This window comes from Ailuropoda melanoleuca, chromosome 5 (genome assembly GCF_002007445.2).
Source record: "Ailuropoda melanoleuca isolate Jingjing chromosome 5, ASM200744v2, whole genome shotgun sequence".
Lineage (NCBI taxonomy): Eukaryota > Metazoa > Chordata > Mammalia > Carnivora > Ursidae > Ailuropoda > Ailuropoda melanoleuca.
In genome coordinates this window covers 69061947-69086098 of record NC_048222.1, presented here as the reverse complement: position 1 = coordinate 69086098, position 24152 = coordinate 69061947, and the positions used below count along the sequence as shown (strand labels likewise).

Genomic DNA, 24152 nt, shown 5'->3' with positions numbered 1-24152 from the left:
GAAGACTACATGGAGAAAAGAGCCTCATTACTGGTATAATAAGCCAGCTAAGAACACACCCCTTTCTCTTACTGTCAAAGTTTTCACTTGTGATTTAAAGGTCAGAACTAGGAAGGCGTTTTCAAAATTTAAGAGTCTGCCCTTAAGGTTCAAAATTTAATGTTTAAGTATGTAGTTAAGCAATTTTATACTTTAATATGTTTGAAGTATCACATATACTAGAGTATTACAATGTCTAAAAATTAAATGTTGGTTTAAAAAACAATTTGTTACTCATTACTAATTTAAGATACACTATGTACCAATCAATCAACAAACATTCACCAGGTGTTGGACAGCTGTAAATGATTATGCCAGTCCTGCTGGAAATACAAAGTAGGGAAATGACTAAAATGTGCAAGTATTATAAAGATAATCAGTAACAGAAAGCAACACGTAATTAATAAAACTGGCTGACATTAATTGAGCACTTAGTGTGCCAGGATCTAAACTGTGTTAAGTACTTCGTATGAATAATCTCATTTAATACTAACAACAGTCCTATGAAACAGGTACAACTTACTGTCCCAATTTCACACTGGTGCTGAAAGAGGTGAGGTTAACTTGCCCACAGTTACACAGCAAGCGAGTGTGGAGTCTGGTTAAGTCTGACTGTAGAATCTTTTCTCTAATTATCCATATTCTAACCATTACAGACAGCTGGCATTTCAATCAAAAACACACAGCATGTTTTTGGAATTCAGAAGAAGAAAGCACTGTGGCCTAAAGTAGTTTGTCTAGATGTGCTCAGGTTAGCCTTCAATTAAGTAGAGTGGAGGGGAAAAGGTACTTAGGGAAGCACTGTTTAAGAAACAATGAATAGGGGCGCCTCGGTGGCGCAGTTGTTAAGCGTCTGCCTTCAGCTCAGGGCGTGATCCCAGTGCTCTGGGATAGAGCCCCACATCAGGCCCCTCCGCTGGGAGCCTGCTTCTTCCTCTCCCACTCCCCCTGCCTGTGTTCCCTCTCTCGCTGGCTGTCTCTGTCAAATAAATAAATAGAATCTTAAAAAAAAAGAAAAGAAAAGAAAAAAAAGAAACAATGAATAGATGAGGCCCAGGATTTAGGGGAGTCACAAAAAATAGTTGGGGGTTTCTGAATGCCACTACAAGGAGTTTAGAGTTTATCCTATGGGAACCAGGAAACCACTGAAAGCTTGCGAATAGGAATATGGCAAAGAAAACAACATTTTCTTGTTGAAGAAATCTTCATCTTGATGAAGATGGCTCATTGTTGTGGGAAAGCTATAAGAAACATCAAATAGGAACTTATTGTTGTGCCTTAGTCAGAAGCTGTGAGGGCTTGATTTAAGACAACAGCAGTGTGAATAGACAAGAAAGAAGAGAAAGGACTAAAGATGATCCAATAGGACTGGGTGATGAGATATGAATTGCTAGTCAAAGGACTGGAATATTCCAAGCCCTACTGTCTGGAAGCATTAAGAGAAATTGGCCAGAAAGGCAAGTTTAGGAGGAAAAACAATTAATATTACTTAAGCCGAAATGGGGTTCCTGGCAAATAGAAGTACAACTGATCCTTCAATGGCATGGATTTGAACTGCACAGGTCTACTTACATGTGGGTATTTTTCAATAAATACACTACAGTACTGTGAATACATTTTCTCTTCCTTATGATTTTCTTAACATTTTCTATCCTCTGGCTTACTTTATTGTAAGAGTACAGTATATAATAAATATAGTATACAAAATATGTGTTCATTGACTGTTATTAGTAAAGCTTCTGGTCAACAGTGGGCTATTAGCAGTTAGGTTTTTGGGAAGTCACAAATTATATGTGGACTTCTGACTGTATGGTTGGGGGGGGAATGGTGCCCCTAACCTCCATGCTGTTCAAGGGTCAACTGTATACAGCAAAGGGTTATACGAAGATAGGAAAGCAGAGAAGACAGGGCCACAGAGATTTACGGTTAAATCATATTGCGGTAATGGGAAGAGCGGGTTAAAAAAAAAAAAAAAAGAGTTGTCAAGTAATACAGATGTCATGTGATTAGTTCAATCAAGAGGCTGTTGGGTGGGAAGACATGATGAGAGATGAGACTAGAGTTGGAAATTAAAGAAGGAATTTTCCTACTCTGACCCTAATATTTTGTCCTTATAGCTCACTCCCTTACACGCAAACTCATTTGTCTGACATGCGGCTTTTTACAGTTCTTCCCATTTTTAGTAACTACCAGCATTAACTCTAGGTTTCACTTCTTTTTGTACTCAACCCTCTTTTCAGGGTTTACGTATCTCACTAAATCATCTCACCCATACTTACGGCTGTCATTATTAGCTACACAGGTATACAGCACCCTCCTAAGTGGAAGAAAAAATAAGCTAGAGCTACAGTTATCCTAGGTCCGAGGGAAGGGAGTGTTCAGCATATTTACATAAGTAGAGAAAAAGGAGTGAGTGGAAAAGAACAATAAAAGATGGAAACAGAACAAGGAGTGCTGCTGCAACTGTCATCACGTAGGTAAGGCAAGGTCACAGTTAGACCAGTTAGCCTGAGAGAGAGAGAGAGAGAGAGAGAGCTCTTAGAGTATGCAGATCTTTCCCCCTTGTGTCCTACTAATACTAATACCACTTTGTTCAGTGTAAATAAATACTTGCTGCCAGACTTACCCAACTGATAATAAATACTACTATTAAAAGAACCCATAACCCTCACCTGCTTCTTTAATCCTTATACTTGATTTATTCTTCTCCCTAGCATGTATCACCATCTAGAATACTACACAATTGGTGTTTGCTTCTGTCTTCCCCAACTAGAATGTAAGCTCCATAGAGAAGGAATTACTTCCATTTTGTTCTCTGTTACATCCCCTATACCTAGAATAGTACCTGGCAAAATATAAACATTCACTATTCGTTGAATGAATGAATGAATGGTGGTTGGAGTGTATAAAAGTCATTGTTAAGAGTAAGGGAGTAAGAAAAGGAAAGGAAAGTTGAATTGACAGTCTGAAGATTGTGGAGAAATTGAGAACCATCCGTGACAGACAAACTACGGTCAATAGGCAGGGAGAAGATCAGTGATATACTTATCACTGGGGCAGACGGAAGAGAAAGAAGAAAAACATGTTGATGTTGTGACTTCCCCTTCAGATCTTTATGAAAAATATTCCTATGACAGTCAAAGCACTTCTTAATTACTTATTTGGTTCAGCCTTATATAAAAGAAACAACAAACCAGTCAATATCATCTAAGACTCACAACCAGCATAACAAACCAACATGGAACAAAGCTTTGGCAACATACTGTTCTCTTGCTTCTGGATCCATCTTTTCATCATTCTTTTTAATCAAGTTCCAGAATTTTCTTAGCTTAGGTGTCTTTTTTAATTCTAACTCCAATCGTGCCTGAAAGAATGATGTGATATTAAATCAAAGACACACATGAAATAATGACCACATTTTGCTAAATTAACCCTTTCTTTATGAGCTCAATAGATATTACCTTATTTTACCTCATAATAATGACATTAGGTGAAACATCTACTAGCTTACACATAAAAACTTTAAAACTAAAAAAACTACATGTATAAGTTAATGCATAGTAAGTTAAATATATTTTCTAAGCAGGAAAGGGGATTTTTAGTTACCATTTTATATCCATATTAAAGCTACATAGTCTTAAACTGCATTTTCCACTTATATAACATATATACACATAAGTTTCTGAAATTAGATACTTACAGGCTGTAAGCCCATCCACATTGGAAGGGAGATAAGCTGCTGTACTTGACTTCGTATCAAGTCTACTTCCTGTTTAAGGCACAAAGAAAACAAATTTACAAGCACACCAGTATTTTAACTTAAATCTTTATTTTTTAATTTTTTTTTAAAGATTTTATTTATTTATTCGACAGAGATAGAGACAGCCAGCGAGAGAGGGAACACAAGCAGGGGGAGTGGGAGAGGAAGAAGCAGGCTCACAGCAAAGGAGCCTGACGTGGGGCTCGATCCCATAATGCCGGGATCACGCCCTGAGCGGAAGGCAGACGCTTAACCGCTGTGCCACCCAGGCGCCCCTTTAACTTAAATCTTTAGATAAGATTCCTTTACATAAGGAATAGACTACCTTTTTTAAGTCCTGGGGTGAAAACATGCCACCAATACTTTCAAATTAATGATATTTAAGAACCTGAAGTACTGGTTAGTGTTCCTATGTGCAAGAAGGCTGTGATGTGTCTTATGGAGAAAACATGTGTGTTACATAAGGTTTATTCAGACTTCAGTTACTGCTGTTGGCCATGAGTTCAATGTTAATAAATCAACAATGTATTATTACGTAAGGTATCTTTAAACAGAAACACATAAAACAAGATTATGTATTGATCAACTGATGAAAATGTTGTGATTGTAGGCTTGTAGGCACCTAATCCTGTATTTTCCCTAGGAGCAATGGTTCAGTTTTAGCCAAATCAGTGTTTACAACTACTCCACAGACCTAACTACCTCAAGTAATGAGAACTGATGGCATACTGAAAAAAATCAAGTATTTCAATAACAAACTAGCTTTTAAGGTAACCAAACCTAGCACCAAACTACTAATACTAAATAAATATTGTTTTTGTCCCATTACTGATAAAGAATCACATCTATATTTACATTTGCATTGCATAGTTTAATAAATGTTAAAGATGTAATAATGGCCTCCACTCAGGGCTTCATAAATCTTTTTTTCAATGTCTTTACAAGATTCATGCGAGGTAGTACCAACAACAAGTAGTAACCATCCGTNGTAGTAACCATCCGTCAACGTCCAGTCTAGAGGTAAGAGAGAACCGGGGGCGTCCTCCTGCATGGGTCTAATGCACTATCACTTCAGAGGCACTTATTTTTAAATAAGTAGGTACAGACCNCAAGTAGTAACCATCCGTCAACATCCAGTATAGAGGTAAGAGAGAACCGGAGGCGTCCTCCTGCATGGGTCTAATGCACTATCACTTCAGAGGCACTTATTTTTAAATAAGTAGGTACAGACCTCCACATTACCACAGAAGAGAAGTGCAAATGAAATATTAATTACTGTAAATATTTAATTCTTTCGAAGATGCTCTTGTGAAGGCTGAAAATGTGTCAGACACAACCCAAGAGATTTTCAAGATCATCGGCACCTGTCCCTGATCAGTCAACTCAAAACAGCACTCTCCTGCTGACCCGGCAGCTTGTGCATGAGGCATGCCCGAAAAGTAGTAAGGCTAGCTTCTGTGTCCAGCTGCGGCACAGATCTCATCACTCAAAGTTCACACTAGCCAGACTCTTCGCTGCTCTACCTGTGGGGAATTTCAGTTCTGACTATCATTTTTCTTAGATAGAAAAAAGGAGATCCAGTCCAAATCTATTTGAAAAATGAATGGATCTTCTAAAAGGTTTTTACTGAGAAGTGGCTGAAATTAAGCTTTTGGAATTATCCTCCTTCTCCCCTACCATGGATAAAGAGTTGGCTATAGAGGTAATTTCATTTATGTTCAACTTAAAAAACAAGAAAATGCTAAAGTTTTCCCCAAAGATAAATTACCAAACTATTGAAGCAATGATCAAGAAAAAGCAGTAAGACCGTCTGTTCATGGAGTGAAAATTCACCATCAGTTTCAGCTAATGCTGCTTTCAAGATACACTTAAAAAAAAATGGGAAGTGGTCTGGTTTCTTCTTAAAAGTCTGAAAAGAGAAAGAACAAAAATTTATTTTGAAATGGCTTACTCTCCCATTTTTTTTCCCCTTAAACAAACATTAGTAGACACTTTAGGAGTCTATTAACAAAACCAAATAATTACAAAAATTTTTTTAAAGTAATCTCTATGCCGAACACAGGGGCTTGAACTCATGACCCCAAGATCTAGAGCTGCATGCTCTATGGACTGAGCCAGCCAGGTGTCCCTAAAGTAATGGTTTTACTTCCTTTATTTTTTTCTTTTATGGATTATGTTCACATTTAGCTTAGTGTTTGTTTTCTAAGGATCTGAAATGTTTTAATTCTAAATTAAGCAAAAGAAACAACATCTTTAGCAAAAATTAGTTTCCCACTAACTAATCTCAAAGACAGCCTCTCCTGCTTTGTACTAGCTCTTTACTCTTCACATGTAAGTGATATACAAGAAGTAAACAATGTAAATATAGTCGAGCTTCCCTCTGATCTACTGCCCCATCTAGTTACTTCCACATCTCTCTTCTTTCAGAGAAGTGCTCCAAATGTGTGTTCTACACTAGTTGTTTTCATTTACTTCTCTCCAGGCTTCCACCCCCAGGATACTCTGAGGCTGTTAGGGCTGTCAAGTCCAATGGACTCTTCCAACCCCCTATTCCTTTTCAACATGCTGAGGGCTCCTCTTCTTTTGCTGTGTACACACCAGTAATCTAGGGTTCTAACTTCATTCTTTTTTTCCTCCCCCCTTGACTTCAACAACATATGCTAATAATTCCAAATATACATCCTCAGTCTATTACTCTCATTAACTCTACATCGGATTCCTCTGCCTACTAGATAAGTTCATCTAGATATTCAAAAGGCGATTTAAACTCAGTAAGTCCAAAAATCAATTCAACAATTTTGTACCCTCCTTAGTACTTGTCACCCCTCTATTATTACCTGTCTTGGTAAAGGGCAGTATTATCTCTTACACTCAGTTGCCCAAGCCTGGAAAGTTACTGAAAATAACATCCTTCCCTAATATTAATTATTCCATTATGAAATCCAGTCAATTCTACTTTCCAAATCTGTATGTATCCTCTTCTCTTCATCTGTATTTCTCTACTTCAAGTCCTAATCACCAAAATGGTCTTTATAAATGCGAACTGATCGTGTCACTCTTTAGCTCAAAAAATCTTCCTTCTCCCTTCCTACAGTAGCTTGAAGCAACTTCAAGAAATCCCCAGGGTCCTTCAATAATACACAAGGCCCACAGTTTACTCTGGGTTCTAATCTGCCCAAAGATGGCTCTTACTTAGTGAATATTCAAGAGAAGTGCCCATGCTTTTATCCTAAAGAGTTTAATACTTCCTCAATTTAGAGACCATTGCCATAAAAAGATGACAAGTACCCATGCCTTTTCTTCATTTAAAAAAGCTGATGAGCTGACCATTTTATGCAAGAAAACCTAGATTTTGGACTCTACTGACCAAGCCTCTATTACACTAGCACAAAGGGAAAATGTCAGTCTACTAAATATTTCAAAAACGGAAAGCAGATCCTAAATTGGGGATAAAGAGAAAATTGAAATTACAATGTAAATACTGTCTTGATTTTGGCAAAATTACTTTATGNTTTCAAAAACGGAAAGCAGATCCTAAATTGGGGATAAAGAGAAAATTGAAATTACAATGTAAATACTGTCTTAATTTTGGCAAAATTACTTTATGGAAAACTACAAATATATGTGAAAAAGGACATTGGAAAATATTATCTCATTTGAGCATTATTTGTGCTAATTAATATAAACCTCACTTCAATCTGATGAGAAGTCTTTATAATCCATGCCATTCTTTGTTTCAAGCCCAAAATAGAAAAATAATTTCACTTTCAGAATTTTTCAATTCATAGTAAATTAGTTCGAACAAAGTACTGAAACCAAAAAAAGAATAGTATTCTTCATATATCCATTTTCTTCTCAACCCTTACTTTATTATTGGGCAAAGTTCTGTTCTAAAAGCATTATTTATTATCAGTCAAAAGTTCTACTTTTTAATGGCTTAAGGTGAGCACAGGATGAAGTAATTTAAATCTGTTACCTCCCATGCAGGGACATTTTCTCTGAATTTCTCATTCACCATACAGCAGATTGACATTAAATAGGCCTTGCTGGACACCTCTGGAGAATAATTCATCCAGAGGTAATTTTCAAGATACTGGCTGTGAAGAGTGAAAAAGCACAGAATATTTTATTAGTTACAACCATTCACTATGTCACTTACCTGGAAAAGCATGATTATCTACAACTTTCTGAAAACTTCTTACAAACTATGTAACTTGAAAATCCTTCACAAATTTATCTGTAATCTAGGTCACTGCTATCTGCTACCAATTTATTTATCATGATTGCAGCTTTGGAGAATGAGAGTTTGTACTTTCAAGGTAGGAAGACAGCAAAGATTACTAACTTCTAATTATCACCATCAGAACACTGGATATTCCTTATCTAAAAGTCTTTCTGAAGTAAAAAACCAAAATGATATAATGGGCAATTTCAGCAGATAAATGTATCTGAGACATTAATACTACCTCATATGAGGACCAAATGACTTCCAGAAACCAAGAAAGAGACTTAATAAAAAGAAGCATTTTCATACTTAATTTCCTAGGTATTCAACGTAAGTCAGTTTTCAAGGTAACTGGCAGTTTCCTCTCAAGACACCAAAATTCTTATTTTAAGACTGTGGTGAAAATATTCCTTAATAAATTTAAATTTAAGTATTTCTGATTTTTACAACATAACTTAGCCATTTTTTATCATTCAGGGTAGTTATAAACATCAATTACCATACTGGGGTTAAAATACTCTTGAGCACCAATTAAAAAAAGCAAGGTGTTTTGTTCCCACTTTAAATCACTCCACATGCGTGCTGCAATCACTCACATACATGTCTGCAGACCTATGTAAAAGCCCACATAGTTAAGTGGTTTAGATTCTGCTGTAGCACTGTAATTTTTCTACTTCCTTTTATGCTCACATCAGTATTTCCATAGGTCTATCTTTAACAATACTTACATTATAAGAACCTAGGAAACTGGTTAAGTGGAATTTTACTTAAAATGATGGTCAAAAGGCTCCAAGTAAGACACTTAAGTGCTCTTTCATAAATAAAATGGCCAAAGCTTCATTTCATTCCTTTCTTACAAGTTTAAATTCCTTTTTCCTGAATTATATCCTTTAGAACTTCTCTCAGCAAGTCTGTTGGTATTATTCTAGCTGTCTGAAATTTATTTCATGACAGGTTAGCCGGTTATATAATTCTTTCTGGGTTGTTAGTGATTTTTTTCTTGTATTGGTCTCATTCTATTACATTCTCTGTTACTACAACTGAGAAATCTACAATTAATCTATGCATTCTTTGAGTAATGTCTTTTTTATCCTTCAGCAGATAAGATTTTCATTCCATCTTTGTCAGTTTTCAGTTGCTCTATTCAGAATTATCGTATTTCCTGAATCTAAAAGACTCATGTTTCAACTGTAGAANAATCTATGCATTCTTTGAGTAATGTCTTTTTTATCCTTCAGCAGATAAGATTTTCATTCCATCTTTGTCAGTCTTCAGTTGCTCTATTCAGAATTATTGTATTTCCTGAATCTAAAAGACTCATGTTTCAACTGTAGAAAATTCTTTTTTTTTTTTTTTAAAGATTTTGTTTATTTATTCGACAGAGATAGAGACAGCCAGCGAGAGAGGGAACACAAGCAGGTGGAGTGGGAGAGGAAGAAGCAGGCTCATTGAGGAGGAGCCTGATGTGGGGCTCGATCCCGTAACGCCGGGATCATGCCCTGAGCCGAAGGCAGACGCTCAACCGCTGTGCCACCCAGGCGCCCCTCAACTGTAGAAAATTCTTAACCACCATCTCTTCTAAATTGCTACTCCCTCATTCTCGTTAAATCTCTTTTGAAATTCTTATTGGACTTTCTAATTTTCACCTCTGTATCTCTGAATTTCCTTTTATATTATTCATCTCTATTTCTCGTTGCTATTATCTAATTAGTTTTCTATATGCCAGTTCACTAATCCCCTCTTTAGTTGTGTCTAATCCACCGCAGGCCTATGTTGTTTTATTGTACTTTGCTTTATTCAGTTTTGCAGATGTTGGATTTTTCACAAATTGAAGGTCTATGGCAATGCTGCATTGACCAAGTTTATTAGCACCATTTCTTCCCAACAGTATTTGCTGTGTGTCTGTCACATTTTGGTAATAAGAATTACCAAAGAATCTGGCAATAAGAATATTTCAAACTTTTTGATTATTATTATATTTGTTATGGTAATCCATGATTAGTGATCATGACTTACTGAAAGCTCAGATGATGGTTAGCTTTTTTTTAGCAATAAGGTATTTTTAAATTAAGGTATATAGATTTTTTTTTTAGACATAATGCTGTTGCACACTTAACAGACTACAATATAGTATAAACATAACTTTTATATGCACTAGGAAACCAAAAAATACATTTGACTCGCTTTATTGCAGTGGTCTGGAACTAAACCTGCAATATCTCCCAGGTGCCTGTATTTAATTTTAAATGTCAATAATTTTTATTTGTTTTCCCCAAATCTATTCATTTTTAGTGTCTTGTTCCATGTTCACACAATTTCTTCTTTTATACTCATAATAACTTTAAACATAATGATTTGATAGTGTATATCAATTATTTAATTACCTAAGGTCCTGGGTGGGTGGAGTAGGGATCTAATTCTGTTCTTTGTTATTTCAACGGACTCTTGCTTCTGGTTGATTATTATCCTAACATGCTTTGTAATTAGGGAATATGAACTCACCTTTACCAGGGTTCTACAGGAATTTTTCTGCAATGCAACTGGAAAACATATCTTCCCAGAGTATCCTTATATTTGTTTCTGCTGGATGCCTCAGAGATATCACTGGCTTGTCACAGTTTTTAATAGTATTGTTCTATCTTGGGTGTTAAACTCCAAACCCATTCTTAACATTTTCAGATGAGGAACTGAGACGATGAGAGTAGATGATTTGCTCAAGATGATACAGGTAGGTGGGTAGGGGGATGGGTGACATAAGAGATGGGGATTTAGGAGTACACTTATCAAGATGAGCACTGAGTGATGTATGGAGTTGCTGAATTACTATACTACACCTGAACCTAATATAACACTGTACATTAACTCTACTAGAATTAAAGAAACATGATACAGGTATCTCTATGGTATACAGACAGTACAGATCTGACACCATCTTTAACTTCATCAAAGTAAAGCCTTTTAACTCACCTAAATTCCAAGAGCATTATCTTTCTGATGGCAAACCTGAAGTATAAAAATAATAAAAATGTTTAAACAGAAAATATAAGTATTTCAGAGTCATTAATGCAGATGCATTTTGGAATCTTGTTTTAATATTGACCCACATATCAGAATCATATTTTAATATGCATTGAAGAAAGCTAATTTTGCTTTTATACTTTTTCTTTGTATTTTGTCAGGGTAGTTTATTTTATTTTTAAAAACTAAGAAAAGTTACTTAAGTGAAATCTTATCCTACCCGTATTAACAAACACAATTAGCACCATGACATACTGAGATATAACACACAGGTTAATAAGGCAAATAATTTTAATGAGAACACAAATGTTCATCATTTCATATTATTGGATCACAATTGCCAAACGGTAGCCTATCTTAATTTCTTGAGCACTGACCAACATTCTTTCATTTAATATTCAAAAGGAAACATTCTGAAGTCATGCCCTCCTGAAAGCACAAGGGACACATGTATCTCTATCATAAACAATGGAATCAGACTTTTCACAGGTTTCGTAAGTCTTTTTTTTTTTTCTTTTTAAAGATTTTATTTATTTATTTGACAGAGATAGAGACAGCCAGTGAGAGAGGGAACACAAGCAGGGGGAGTGGGAGAGGAAGAAGCAGGCTCATAGCAGAAGAGCCTGATGTGGGGCTCGATCCCACAACGCCGGGATCACGCCCTGAGCCGAAGGCAGACGCTTAACCGCTGTGCCACCCAGGCGCCCCAGGTTTCGTAAGTCTTGACCTTAAGCTACAATATGACAAAATTGTGAAAGGAACAGTAGACATCTCTCCTTACTAGACTGTCTTTTTTACATAGAAGGCCTTTGTTTTATAAAAATAAATAATGCTGTAGCTACCAGGTATCTCTCCAAAGGCAGGTTCAAATGTCCATTAATTCAGTTTTATCATTTTGCATATTGGAAATAAAGCAGTCAGACCAGAACACTGCTACTAGATAATAGCCTCTTGCTTTGAAAATTAAAAATGTAGGCATTATGAATTTATAATACCCCAAGAGACCATTATCCTGTCAAAATACTATTCCACTGATTTCTGATCTCTTAAGTAGTTTCATTAAGCATGCAGTGTCAGAGATCTTTAGTGAGAACAGAATGTAGGTTTTTACTGTGCTAAAGCACAAAGATATAATACTGACAAGGTACTGGCTTCTACAGCCAGCCAACCACTGAGTGGATATAACATCCTGTGTGTCAGACACACTAAGTCTCCAGCTGCAGACATGCTGGGGAACAGAATTCACTCAGTGCTCACAATGCACTCAAGGGCTTGCTTAATTTCTTCAGCCACAAAAAGTACCTCATGATGAAAGAAAGAAAAAATACCAGCTCATGAGATAGAAGATAGTATTCCGGGGACGCCTGGGTGGCTCAGCTGGTTGAGCATCTGACTCTTGATTTCAGCTCAGGTCATAATCTCAGGGTCCTGGGATGGAGCCCTGTGTTGGGCTCTGCACTATGCGTGAAGCCTGCTTAAAATTCTCTCTTTCCATCTCCCTCTCCCCTCCCCTGCCCTCTTGCTCTCTCTCTCTCCCTAAAAATAATAATAATAATTAATTAAAAAAAAGAGGATTGTATTTTGGTCATGACTCAGTGCTACCCTCACATCTTTTAAATATTCTGGGACCTAGCTTCCTCATATTCAAAGTGGAAAAGTGGCCAATTTATTTTTGGATGACTGGACAAGAGAAAAGTCAAGATAAAGCAAAAACACTCAATTTCTCTTCTAGCAGTCTTGGTGATATTCATCAAATTCGGAGTTTTATTCTGCCAATAAGCTTTGCTGCTATAATGCCACTGCGTCTTCTCTTGGGAAATGATTGTGTGAAAACATGAGGTCTGGAGTTGTGGCAGCCCTCTTGCAACCACACAGGGAAAGCCAAAAAAAAAAAAANAAAAAAAAAAAAAAAAAAAAAAAAGGAAAAAAATTGTGAAAAGGCTGACAAAGGCCCTCACATTAACTTCTGAACTACCCATTTCCAGATTTACTGGAAAGAAGATGATTAAAAAAACAAGTAATAGTGAACAGAAGAAGCCAGCCACAAAAGAGTATATACCATGTGATTCCATTTATTTAAAGTTTAAAAATAAGCAAAACTATAGTGTTCATGTTTCCACACTTGTATCTTAAAATGTTAAAGCAAAGGGCCATGCAAGGGCTTCTGGGATTCTGACAAATCTTGGCTTTTATTACCCTGGTGGTGGTTATGAATGATAATAATTTAGAAGGCTAAACATGTCTGTTTTATGCCCTTTTCTGTGTTATGTTTCACAGTAAAGGGGTTTAAACATTTTTTTAAGTTTTTAAAATTTAAGTAATCTCTACACGCCATGTGGGTCTCAAACTCATGACCATGAGATCAAGAGTTGCATGCTCTTCTGACTAAGCCAGCTAGGCATTCTGGGGTTTAAACATTTTAAATAAAAACAAATATAAACACTGGCAAAGTAAACTACATTATAATTCACTCTTATTTTCTGCATAAAAACCCCTTAGATGGATTCCTAACAGAATTAATAGTCACACCAAAGTGTGGTGGTTAAGGGAGTTCTAAAGGGCAATGGACCCTGCACTACTTAAGAAGAGAGTATTGGATAAGGGTCAAAGAACCAGGATTTAATACCCAGCTCTTCCTCTAACTACTGGAAACATTTTGGGCTACTTAACCTCTCTGTACTGTAGTTTCCTCATCAATAAAACGAGGACAGTACTATCACACGGTTGTTGTGATGAAAAATGAGCTACTATATAAGCAACATGCTTAGTACAGAATCTAACATAGAAAGCACTCAACAAATAACAATTATGATTATTTTTAAGATGTTAAAATCAAAAGGATAAAAATATTAAGATACATTGGCCAAATCTGATAATGGTAAGGATACCTAATACGAATCAATTGTGTAACAGACCACACATTACATGGCTGACTGGGTGATATGGTATTTTACTACTTTTGAGATCTTAAAAGTTATCATTTATACCATAAGAATATGAAGAACTGATTAATTTCCCAGATTCCTCCTACAGAAATAGGGTTGATATGCAAAAAATGTGTACTACAGGACCCTTAATGTATACTAAGAGTACCTTACAGCTATAAACTGCCTATTTTTTTTTTAAGATCTTATTTATTTCACAGAGAGAGCGCCAGCGAGAGAGGGAACACAAGCAGGGGGAGTGGGAGAGAAGAAGCAGGCTCCCAGCGGAGGAGCCTGATGCGGGGCTTGATCCCAGAATGCTGGGATCACCCCCTGAGCCAAAGGCAGACGCTTAACAACTGAGCCACCCAGGAGCCCCTAAACTGCATATTTTGATAGCCTACAAACAAGTTAATAAATCTTACATCAAGCCATTCCCCCATAATGAAGATGCTCCCAGCACATAATGCAGCAAGACAGCTTCCTCAGGCACTAGTCTAAAAAATGGTCATTTAAAAATGTAAATATACATTATTTACCTTAGGGGATGGGAATTCAAGAGTACACTTATGATGAAAACATATATATACATTACAGTTTATGTATTACAGAAGTGCACTTAACTTTTTCAACTTTGAAATTTGAGAATGTAGTCAGTTTACTTTAAGTATTCAAATGTGTACAGGTGAGAAAATGACTATTAAGGGTGCTATGATAAATCCTAGTGAGCCTGGCCAGCAAGAGTTACTTCCTTCAGCAATTAAAAGCAACATAGCCAAGTATGTAATTTAAAAAATCACTGGCAGCTTTTGGTCATTAGTTACATAAAAATTATCTTTAAGGAAGAAATATTAATAGCTAAGGTTTAAATGAAACAAACAAAACCACAAGCAATTACTTTCCACTGGAGTAAAAACCTGTTCTGAAGAGACAGAAAACTAGCTGTGAAGGTTCAAGATAATTTTCAGATTGGTATTCTCTTAGTATGTAAGAAAAAAGAATCCTAGAATTTACCCACCCACTCGTCTTAGGTTTTATTAGGCAATCTCATTCATACCCATTCCCAGACCAACATACGTTACATATGCTCAAATATCCTTTTTCAGAGGATTTTTCCCTGATCATTCAATCTGAAATGGACCTTGTCATTGTCTATCTAGACTAGAACTAGAACATAAGCTCGTGAGTGGAGACTTTATCTACCATGTTCACTGTTGTACCTTAGCACTGAAATGGTGGTTAAACAAAGTAGGCTCAACCCTACCCTCTTTTCTGAGCTCTGTGCTGATACCAAACTGCTTACTCTACATCTCAGTCTGCATGGCTCTTTAGTACACAGAATTCAACATTTCCAAAAGTGGACTAATGATCTATGCCCAACTCCACCCCTAACAACAATAGCAGAAATCAGTAATGGAACCACTACTTACCCGGCAACCTAAGCCAAAAACTTAGAGGAGTCACCTTTGATTCTCCCCTTTCCCTCAACCACCACATCCAACCACCTACCATCTTGTCATTTCTATCTCAAGCTGGCACACCTCTTTATCTCAATCTTCCAAGCTAGTTCAAGCCATCACTATATTGAACATAACTACTACAATACTCACCTAATTTCTTATTTCTTACGCCCTCCAAATTCTCTTTTTAAAATATCACCATCACGCTTACATGCTTAATTAGCTTCTCATTATTATTCAGATAAGAAACAAAATCCTTAACATGGCCTTTGGTCCTGCCTTCTTTTACATGCTCACAAATCAATCATTAAAGCCTCTCATTTTGATGCTGCCATGGATTTGCTTTCATAATATTTAGTAAAATTAACCTTCTGGGACTTAAACACATGAAAAATAACAAATCTGAGATTTTGTAAGTTTTTTTACCTTCTTAATCTAAATGTTTCCATTTCATATTAAAACATTTAGTTAACTGTTCTTTTAAAATACTCACTGGGCATATATGCCTACAGGTGCAGATATAGAAATATGCCCAAAATACGTAAAAAAAAAAAAGATATGATGGAATGATGTGTAGACTATAAACTTTCTGTATTAAAAAAAACTGGTGGGGGGTGCGGGGGATGGATACATATGTACATAAATAAAGTGAGGGTTAAGGGACAGGGAAGATTTCTCAAAACTTATCCCCTTCTGTACATTGTTCAAAAACAATTTCTATTATCTATTTTTATTATTTTACATATATTCTATACATTGTATATAAAATATATTTTATTATTTTGTATAAAGTGTTATGTATGTTTTACTTTTATAATTTTTAAATAATCTTTTTGAAAGATTTATCAAAAAATAAGAAAATTAGTATTAGTGAAATTGAAATAAAATCTTTATGTTTATTCTCCCTCACATTTCTTCAAAAACAAAATAAACCTGATGGGTTTAATTCCTCAATTGTGTGAGGGATTTAATTCCTCTAAACTAAGCCAAAAATTTAATGGGATTTTTGGATTTAATTCCTCTAAACTAAGCCACAAATTAGAAAGCAAAAAATAATTTATGGTTCTTCAGCAGCTAGATATAAAAGTTTTTCTGGCCATCGTCTCTCTGATGACCAAATCAAAAAGAAATAAAGAAGTTCCAAGTTATGATCACATTTAGTTGAGAAGTGCAAAAGAGATCCAACTCGGTCCCACTTAATCCCTATGTATGAAAATTAAACTCGTTCTTACCTCGATTTGACAATTTCTTTTTCATATATATCTTCAATGACCTGTTACCAAAAATATTAAAATGTTTAATATCTCAAACAGCATTTTTTTAGATCCTAAATTGATAGTGTCCAGTTACTGAGATTACACAAAATAAGCTGGTTTAGGATAGATATAATACAAGACAAATAGTAAAATATATCTACATAAAAAGATTCCTAGAAACAATCACTAAAATGATGTATTCAAGGTGGCACTGTCATGCAATGGAGAGTGCACTGGACTTCTAACGTGATATATTTATAATACTTCTAGGAAAAATGAAAATTCACAAATTAGAATATTTTTATTTTTATTTTTTTATTTTTTTAAATATTTTATTTATTTATTCAACAGAGATAGAGACAGCCAGAGAGAGAGGGAACACAAGCAGGGGGAGTGGGAGAGGAAGAAGCAGGCTCACAGCAAAGGAGCCTGATGTGGGGCTCAATCCCATAATGCCGGGATCACGCCTTGAGCCGAAGGCAGACGCTCAACCGCTGTGCCACCCAGGCGCCCCTAGAATATTTTTAAAACTTAATGTTAAGGTATATGCTATCAGACTCCATCTAAGGACTATAACAATATACTTTCGAAAGCCAGACAGACAGTAAATTAAAAGTACAAGGACATAATAGAAGCAAATTATATCCTGTTTTCCAAATACATGTGATAAAGCCTCAGAATTTCAATTCTTTTGGGTTAGGGAGGCCAGGATGGTGTGATACTTCAGAATTCAGCATTGGTGTTACAAACCTGGTTCAAACCACCTACTTCATTGCAGATAGCTGGAACCCTTGCCTAGGACAGCTCTAAGGCTCACCTTCCCAATCCACAAAAAGGATCTACTAATACAAAGTATTCCACCAGTTGATATAGATAAGATACCACACATGTAAAGAATTTAGTGCAAATCCCGGCATATTGTCTTTTTTTTTTTTTTTAAGATTTTATTTTTAAATAATCCCTATGCCCAACGTAGGGCTCAAACTTACAACCCCAAGATAAAAGAGTTGCACGCTTTATCAACTGAGCCAGCCAAGTGTCCCCGTGAGTCTTTAATAATAGTTACCAGCAGAAGTCATAGCAGTGCTAGTGGCTAGTGACAATAGCAGTTAAAAAAAAAAATTCCTACTGTAAAATTATAAAGTACTTTAATACAGTATCATATATTTTATGTAGCTACAATGTCTTTTAACTGCTCAAAGTAGATTTGTCAAGTAAATGTGGGTGATTATTTTATTTTTAAAGATTTTATTTATTTATTTGAAAGAGATAGAGAGTACAAGCAGGGAGCTAGCAGATTCCCCGCTGAGCACAGAGCCCAAAGGGCTTGATCCCAGGACCCTAAGATCATGACCTGAGCTGAAGTCAGACACTTAACCAACTGAGCCACCCAGGTACCCCAAGTCTTCTTCAATTTAAACAAAATTTCTGTTATTGCTTTTCTTTTTATCAAAATTCGAATTAAATAATAAAATGAAGGGCATTATCTTCAAATACCAACCTATAATAAAGTTCTTCTAAACAGGCATACATGGCTTCATCCAGAATTATAATGATCTGGATATAATCTCTGAAAATCTTTTTTTTTTTTTTAAAGATGTTATTTATTTATTTGACAGAGAGAGACAGCGAGAGAGGGAACACAAGCAAGGGGTGTGAGAGGGAGAAGCAGGCTTCCCGCTGAGCAGGGAGCCTGATGCGGGGCTCGATCCCAGGACCCTGGGATCATGACCTGAGCCGAAGGCAGACGCTTAATGGCTGAGCCACCCAGGAGCCCCATAATCTCTGAAAATCTTAATCTAATTAGGTTCAACTCGATCTAGTAGTGTCTTAATATATTCTTGTTATTAATGAAATGACCCTAGGAACCCCAAGACCCAACATATACAAACACATACAAACAGCATATAAGAAGATAAAGCAACTCTACTGGTAATTAGAGTAATTAATGTATGCCTTATTAATGAATATCCTCCTGATGAATAAAAGGGATTGCTGGCAAAACAAAAATATATTTATAAATGAAACATTTAAGCTCAAGTGATATAAGAAATCCTCGGTTAAGTTCAGTTTTACCAAGTGTGCCTAAAGCAGTCTGCCGCTCCCCTGCTTATACATGCGCATGCTTTCTCCCTCTCTCAAATAAATAAATGAATTTTTTTTTCCCAAAAAAAAGTTATACATGGGTTTTTGACTGCATGGAGGATCGGCAGTTCAGTTGTTCAAGGGTCAGCTAATAAAAACACACTTTAACCATAAAGAAGAGAAAATATATTTACAGTACTATCCTGCATTTATTAAAAAAAAATCTGTGGGGGGCGCCTGGGTGGCNCCCGGCGTTATGGGATCGAGTCCCACATCAGGCTCCTCCGCTAGGAGCCTGCTTCTTACTCTCCCACTCCCCCACATCAGGCTCCTCCGCTGTGGGCCTGCTTCTTCCTCTCCCACTCCCCCTGCTTGTGTTCCCTCTCTCGCTGGCTGTCTCTATCTCTGTCAGATAAATAAATAAAAAAATCTTTAAAAAAAAAAATCTGTGTATAAATGGACCCATGCAGTTCAAGTTTCTGTTGTTCAAGGGTCAACTATAGTTGTTAAATGGCATGCAATATGTCATCTCTATTTTATTTTAAGATCTCTCTTTAAGGAACTATTTCAATGAGAATTAATCCCACATTTAGGAATTTTTGTTTTCATTTATTCTAAATTGCTCTACCTGAACCATAAATACCTTCCCTAACTGAAATATTACTGGTCTTTGGTCATCTAATCCTCTACCCTAAACGAATCCCACTTCTTTTTTTTTTTTTTTAGATTTTATTCATTTATTTGACAGAGAGAGACAGCCAGCGAGAGAGGGAACACAAGCAGGGGGAGTGGGAGAGGAAGAAGCAGGCCCACAGCGGAGGAGCCTGATGTGGGGGAGTGGGAGAGTAAGAAGCAGGCTCCTAGCGGAGGAGCCTGATGTGGGACTCGATCCCATAACGCCGGGATCACGCCCTGAGCCAAAGGCAGATGCTTAACGACTGCGCCACCCAGGCATCCCAAATCCCACTTCTTCCACCACTCTTACAAATCTTTATCTCAGCTCATCAACCTAAAAATAAGAAACAATAGATTCTACCCTAAATGAACTGTCAAAAAATTGTACAGAAATTTCTGTATATTTACAAAAATTTTCATTACATGGTCATTATAATTCAAATTTAAAACAAACCAAGAATCTACAACAGGAAAAAAGTTACATACACAATTTTTAAAAAAATATAACACAACACAGACTATGGACTCTGGGAAACAAACTGAGGGCTTTAGAGGGGAGGGGGGTGGGGGAATGGGATAGGCCGGTGATGGGTATTAAGGGGGGCACATATTACATGGAGCACTGGGTGTTATATGCAAATAATGAATCATGGAACACTACATCAAAAACTAAGGATGTACTGTATGGTGACTAACATAATAAAAAATTATTATTAAAGAAAAAAAATTTAACACAACAAAATGCTAGTGGAGGTTATCTCTGGGTAGTGATTTTTATTTTCTAATGTGTAACTTCTGTAGTTTCCAAATTTTCTAACATAAATAATTGTCAGTCTGATAATAGAAAACTGCAATTTGAACTTAAAAAAAATCATGGAATGCTTTTGCTGAATTAAGCTCTTAAAAAAGAGATAAAAAGAACATACCTATTCAAAAAGAATGTTGTAAACCAAAAATACTTACCTTTATATCAAAAGGTGATTTTTTCTTGATATGAGGAGCCCAGTATTTACATGCTAACTGCAAAAGTAAACAGTATAAATAATAAGTCACAGGTTCATACCATTGTCGAGCTAGAAGACTGAGATCATATAGTAACAAGCTGTTTCCTAACAGGGCACTGGAGGCATTGGGAGGACAAAGTAATTCCACCTTCTAAGAGGACTATATGGGCATGCAGGCCAGTTACCATCCTTGGGTCAACAAATACCAAATTTATATTCAAGCCCAAATCTTGCTCAGGTACTCTAGACTCACATATTCAACTGCCTTCTCAATATTTTCAACTGAATGTCTACTAGGCATCTCACATTTAACAAGGCCCAAACAGAACTCTTTTTTTTCCTTTTTATGATTTTACTTATTTATTTGACAGAGACAGCCAACGAGAGAGGGAACACAAGCAGGGGGAGTGGAAGAGGAAGAAGAAGGTTCCTAGTGGAGGAGCCTGATGTGGGGCTCGATCCCAGAACTCTGGGATCACACCCTGGGCCGAAGGCAGATGCTTAATGACTGTGCCACCCAGGCGCCCCCCAAACAGAACTCTTGATACTCCCCACTAAACCCTCTCCTTTCCTATCTCAGTAAATGTCCAAACCATTCACCTAGTTGTTCAAGCTATGCCCGATCTGTCTTTTCCTCCATCCTTCCCCAATTAATCAGCATCAAGTCCTGCTGCCTCTACCTTCAGAATATACCAGTCTACCCTAAACTTTATTTTTTTTAAAAAAAGATTTTATTGATTTATTTGACAGAGCACAAGCAGTGGGTGCAGGAGAGGGAGAAGGAGAAGCAGGCTCTTCACTGAGCAGGGAGCCTGATGTGGGGCTCGATCCCAGGAGCCTGAGGTCATGACCTGAGCTGAAGGCAGATGTTTAACCGACTAAGTCACCCAGGCGCCCCTAACCTAATCTTATGAGTAGAGGCCACCATCATCTCTTACCAGGAGTAACTGGTAACCCTATTACTACTTTTGCTCTTTCACTCCCATCCAGTTCCCACATATTAGCCAGAAGATTCTTTCTAAAATAGCATTTCCTGGATTGCAAATAAAATCTATTTCACCGAGAATGAAATCCAAACTTCTTACCTTGGCCTTCAAAACTGTATATGATCTGATCCCTACATACTCTCTGTCTTCATCTCATACCATTCTCTCTCTCTTATGTTTTTATCCTGGCCTTCTTTATATTCACACCATAAAGCATTTACACTTGCTATTCCCTGGATTCTTTCCCTGCTCTCCCCAAAACTGGCTCCTTTTTCTGCATCCAGGTCTTAGCTCAAATGTCACCTCAGAGAGAACTTTCCTGACTGCCTCTCATTCACCCTAACCCAGTCACTGTCATAACACCCTGTTTCATTTTCCTGACAGTACTCATCCTTGTTTGAAACTATACTGTTAATCCGTCTGACTCATCTCTAAAAATCTAAGCTCCGTGAATGAAGGAAACTAGCAAAAGGCTCTAACCACAAAAACACAGGTATATGGGAAAAGGAAGATCTAACCTAGTATAAGAAGTTGTCAGGAAGGCTTCTCCAAAGTAATGTAGCTGGTTGACAATGAATTAACCGTACAAAGGAAAGTGGGAAAAAATGAGGACTCTGAGCAGAAGGCACAATGTTGAAAGACCAGGAGGTGAAAGACAGCATGACAAATTTAAGTAAATGCAGGTCAGTATGGCTAAAGCAGAGTTACAAAGAGAGGAGAAACTGGATATAAGTGCAGGCCAGATTACATAATACTTTGAAGGATCCTGGTCATTATCCTTTGAGAAATGAGAACTGTTTAAAGATTTTAAGAAGGTAAGTAATATGATCAGATTTCCATTTGTGTAAAATCACTGGCAGCAATATGAAGAATGGGCTGGAGGAGAGCAAGAGGAACCACAAGACAGTTTAGGATGCCTAGGTCCAGAGAGTAAACAAGGGCAACCTGGCTTCGTGTACAGAGAAGCAGACAGACTTGAAAGATAGTTAGAATGTAAATATGCAGTGGTTAAGAGAAAGGGGGGCTCAAAATGACCCTGAGGCTTCTGCCTTGGCAAATCTGAGACAGAGGCCACAGAAGAAAGAAGGAGATGGGATACTAACTTCGGCAGGGAGCTACTTGCACTCTTAACCAATACCCAAAGCAGCGTTTGAGGATTAGGTATGTTGCTGAGGGCTACAGGACTGTGTTTCCCATTCACAGCCAACCACGGTTCATAATGCAACACAGTAAACAGGTTCTAAATGAACGCTCTCGGATAACACGACTTCTCTCTTCATAGATGCATCTACTTGGAGCAGGTGTCTTGTCAGACTCTCGTCACTCCACTCAAAAGCCTAGGTTACTCTACGGCTAAGAAAACTCTACTCCTCCCTCTCTGTTAGGCATCATCTCTGCTACGAAACCTTGCCGGTCTCAGATAGGCTGGGGTGCTGTTTCTTCTGTGAACCAATCGCTTCCGCGACAGGCTCCAAAATAGAAAAGCTCGCTTAGTGGCTTTCTTTTTGTCTATTTTCCTTGGAACCTGTACTCCAAGGGCAAGGCGGCCTCTTTCACTGGTATCCGCGGCACCTAACACAGTGGCCGACACAGAGCAGATACTCAATTAAAAGACCTGAGAGAATGAACTGATGCACGAATGCCTCCTGGGTGCTCCCAGTCCCAAAGAATATCCCACCCCCCGGCCTCCTCCTTCCACACACACACCAGACTCGGCCAAGCTCACCTGGGTTACGAACTCCGCGTTAATCTGGGACACCGTAGGAGCCACGATTTTCTTGGGCTGAGCAGGGGCCGCCATGGCAGCACTATCACTTCGCTCCACTGGAAAGGAAAGGTCCGCTCAGCAGCGGTGAACCCGATGCACTTCCCCTAACAGGCAGCTGCGCGAAGCAGGAGCCCGCGGGCCGGGATAACCTCAGCCTTCACAGACTCAGAAGAGCGCGTACATCAGCCCGTACATTTCCCCGGAAGCGTAACGGAACAGGGCCGGAAGTTCGTGCAGGCGTTGGGTCTGAGCTGCAGAATGCGAGGGCTTCGGCCTCCGCCGCATGCGCCCCCTAGCGGGCATCCGAGAGAACGCACCCGCCCGTCCGGATCGGGTCTCAGTGACCAGGCAGGTAGGTGGTGGTGGGTGAGGAGTTGTCAGGTTGGGGGAGACTTGGCGGTTCTCTTAAACCTAAAAAAAGCAGTAGTGAAAAAAACATAGGCTGGGTATGAAGGGCTCGGTTTTTTATGTTTTTAACAGATTCGTGGAGGTATAGGTTGATATACAATGAACTACATGCACGTATTTTGGAGTGTAAAATTTGATCCGTTTTCAGCCACACATCAGTGAGACCACCATCAAAATCAGGATAATAAGCATATTCAACACCCCTAAAAGTTTCCTCATGCCTTTTGCAATCCATCCCTATTGCCATACTAGGGAAAAAAGGGCTACCTGGTAAAAAGGAGCTGACAGGTTAGTGAGTGAAGAAGCAATGGAGAAAGTAGGTATAAAATGCATTTCAACATAAAAGACAAAAAGATAGTGACAGTAACCAGAAAAACAGGTAAAATTCAAGTTGCTTGTCCCAACTGTTATTTCTTTTTACACTAGGTGCAGTGGAATCTTTTTTTTTTTTTTTTTTTTGCCTATCCTCCCTTCTCTCCAAACACAACTTCAAATTTGACCTAACAGCGAACCTGCATAAATGCAAATTCTTGGGCCCAACACC

At 37.6% G+C, this 24152-nt stretch overlaps 1 protein-coding gene across 1 annotated transcript in view; it reads right to left on the bottom strand.

The window, feature by feature from the left end:
- AQR (aquarius intron-binding spliceosomal factor) overlaps positions 1–23431 on the bottom strand; it is a 94563-nt gene extending 71132 nt beyond the window's left edge. The window contains exons 1-9 of the mRNA XM_034661200.1: positions 23159–23431; positions 20406–20462; positions 16659–16699; positions 10992–11027; positions 7776–7896; positions 5568–5708; positions 3740–3808; positions 3258–3403; positions 3052–3083 (exon numbers count right to left, since the gene is read on the bottom strand). Coding sequence (XP_034517091.1) covers positions 3052–3083; positions 3258–3403; positions 3740–3808; positions 5568–5708; positions 7776–7896; positions 10992–11027; positions 16659–16699; positions 20406–20462; positions 23159–23233 — 718 coding nt within the window. The 5' untranslated portion in view covers positions 23234–23431. The remainder of the gene's footprint in view (positions 1–3051; positions 3084–3257; positions 3404–3739; positions 3809–5567; positions 5709–7775; positions 7897–10991; positions 11028–16658; positions 16700–20405; positions 20463–23158) is intronic.
- Positions 23432–24152: the final 721 nt, after the last annotated feature.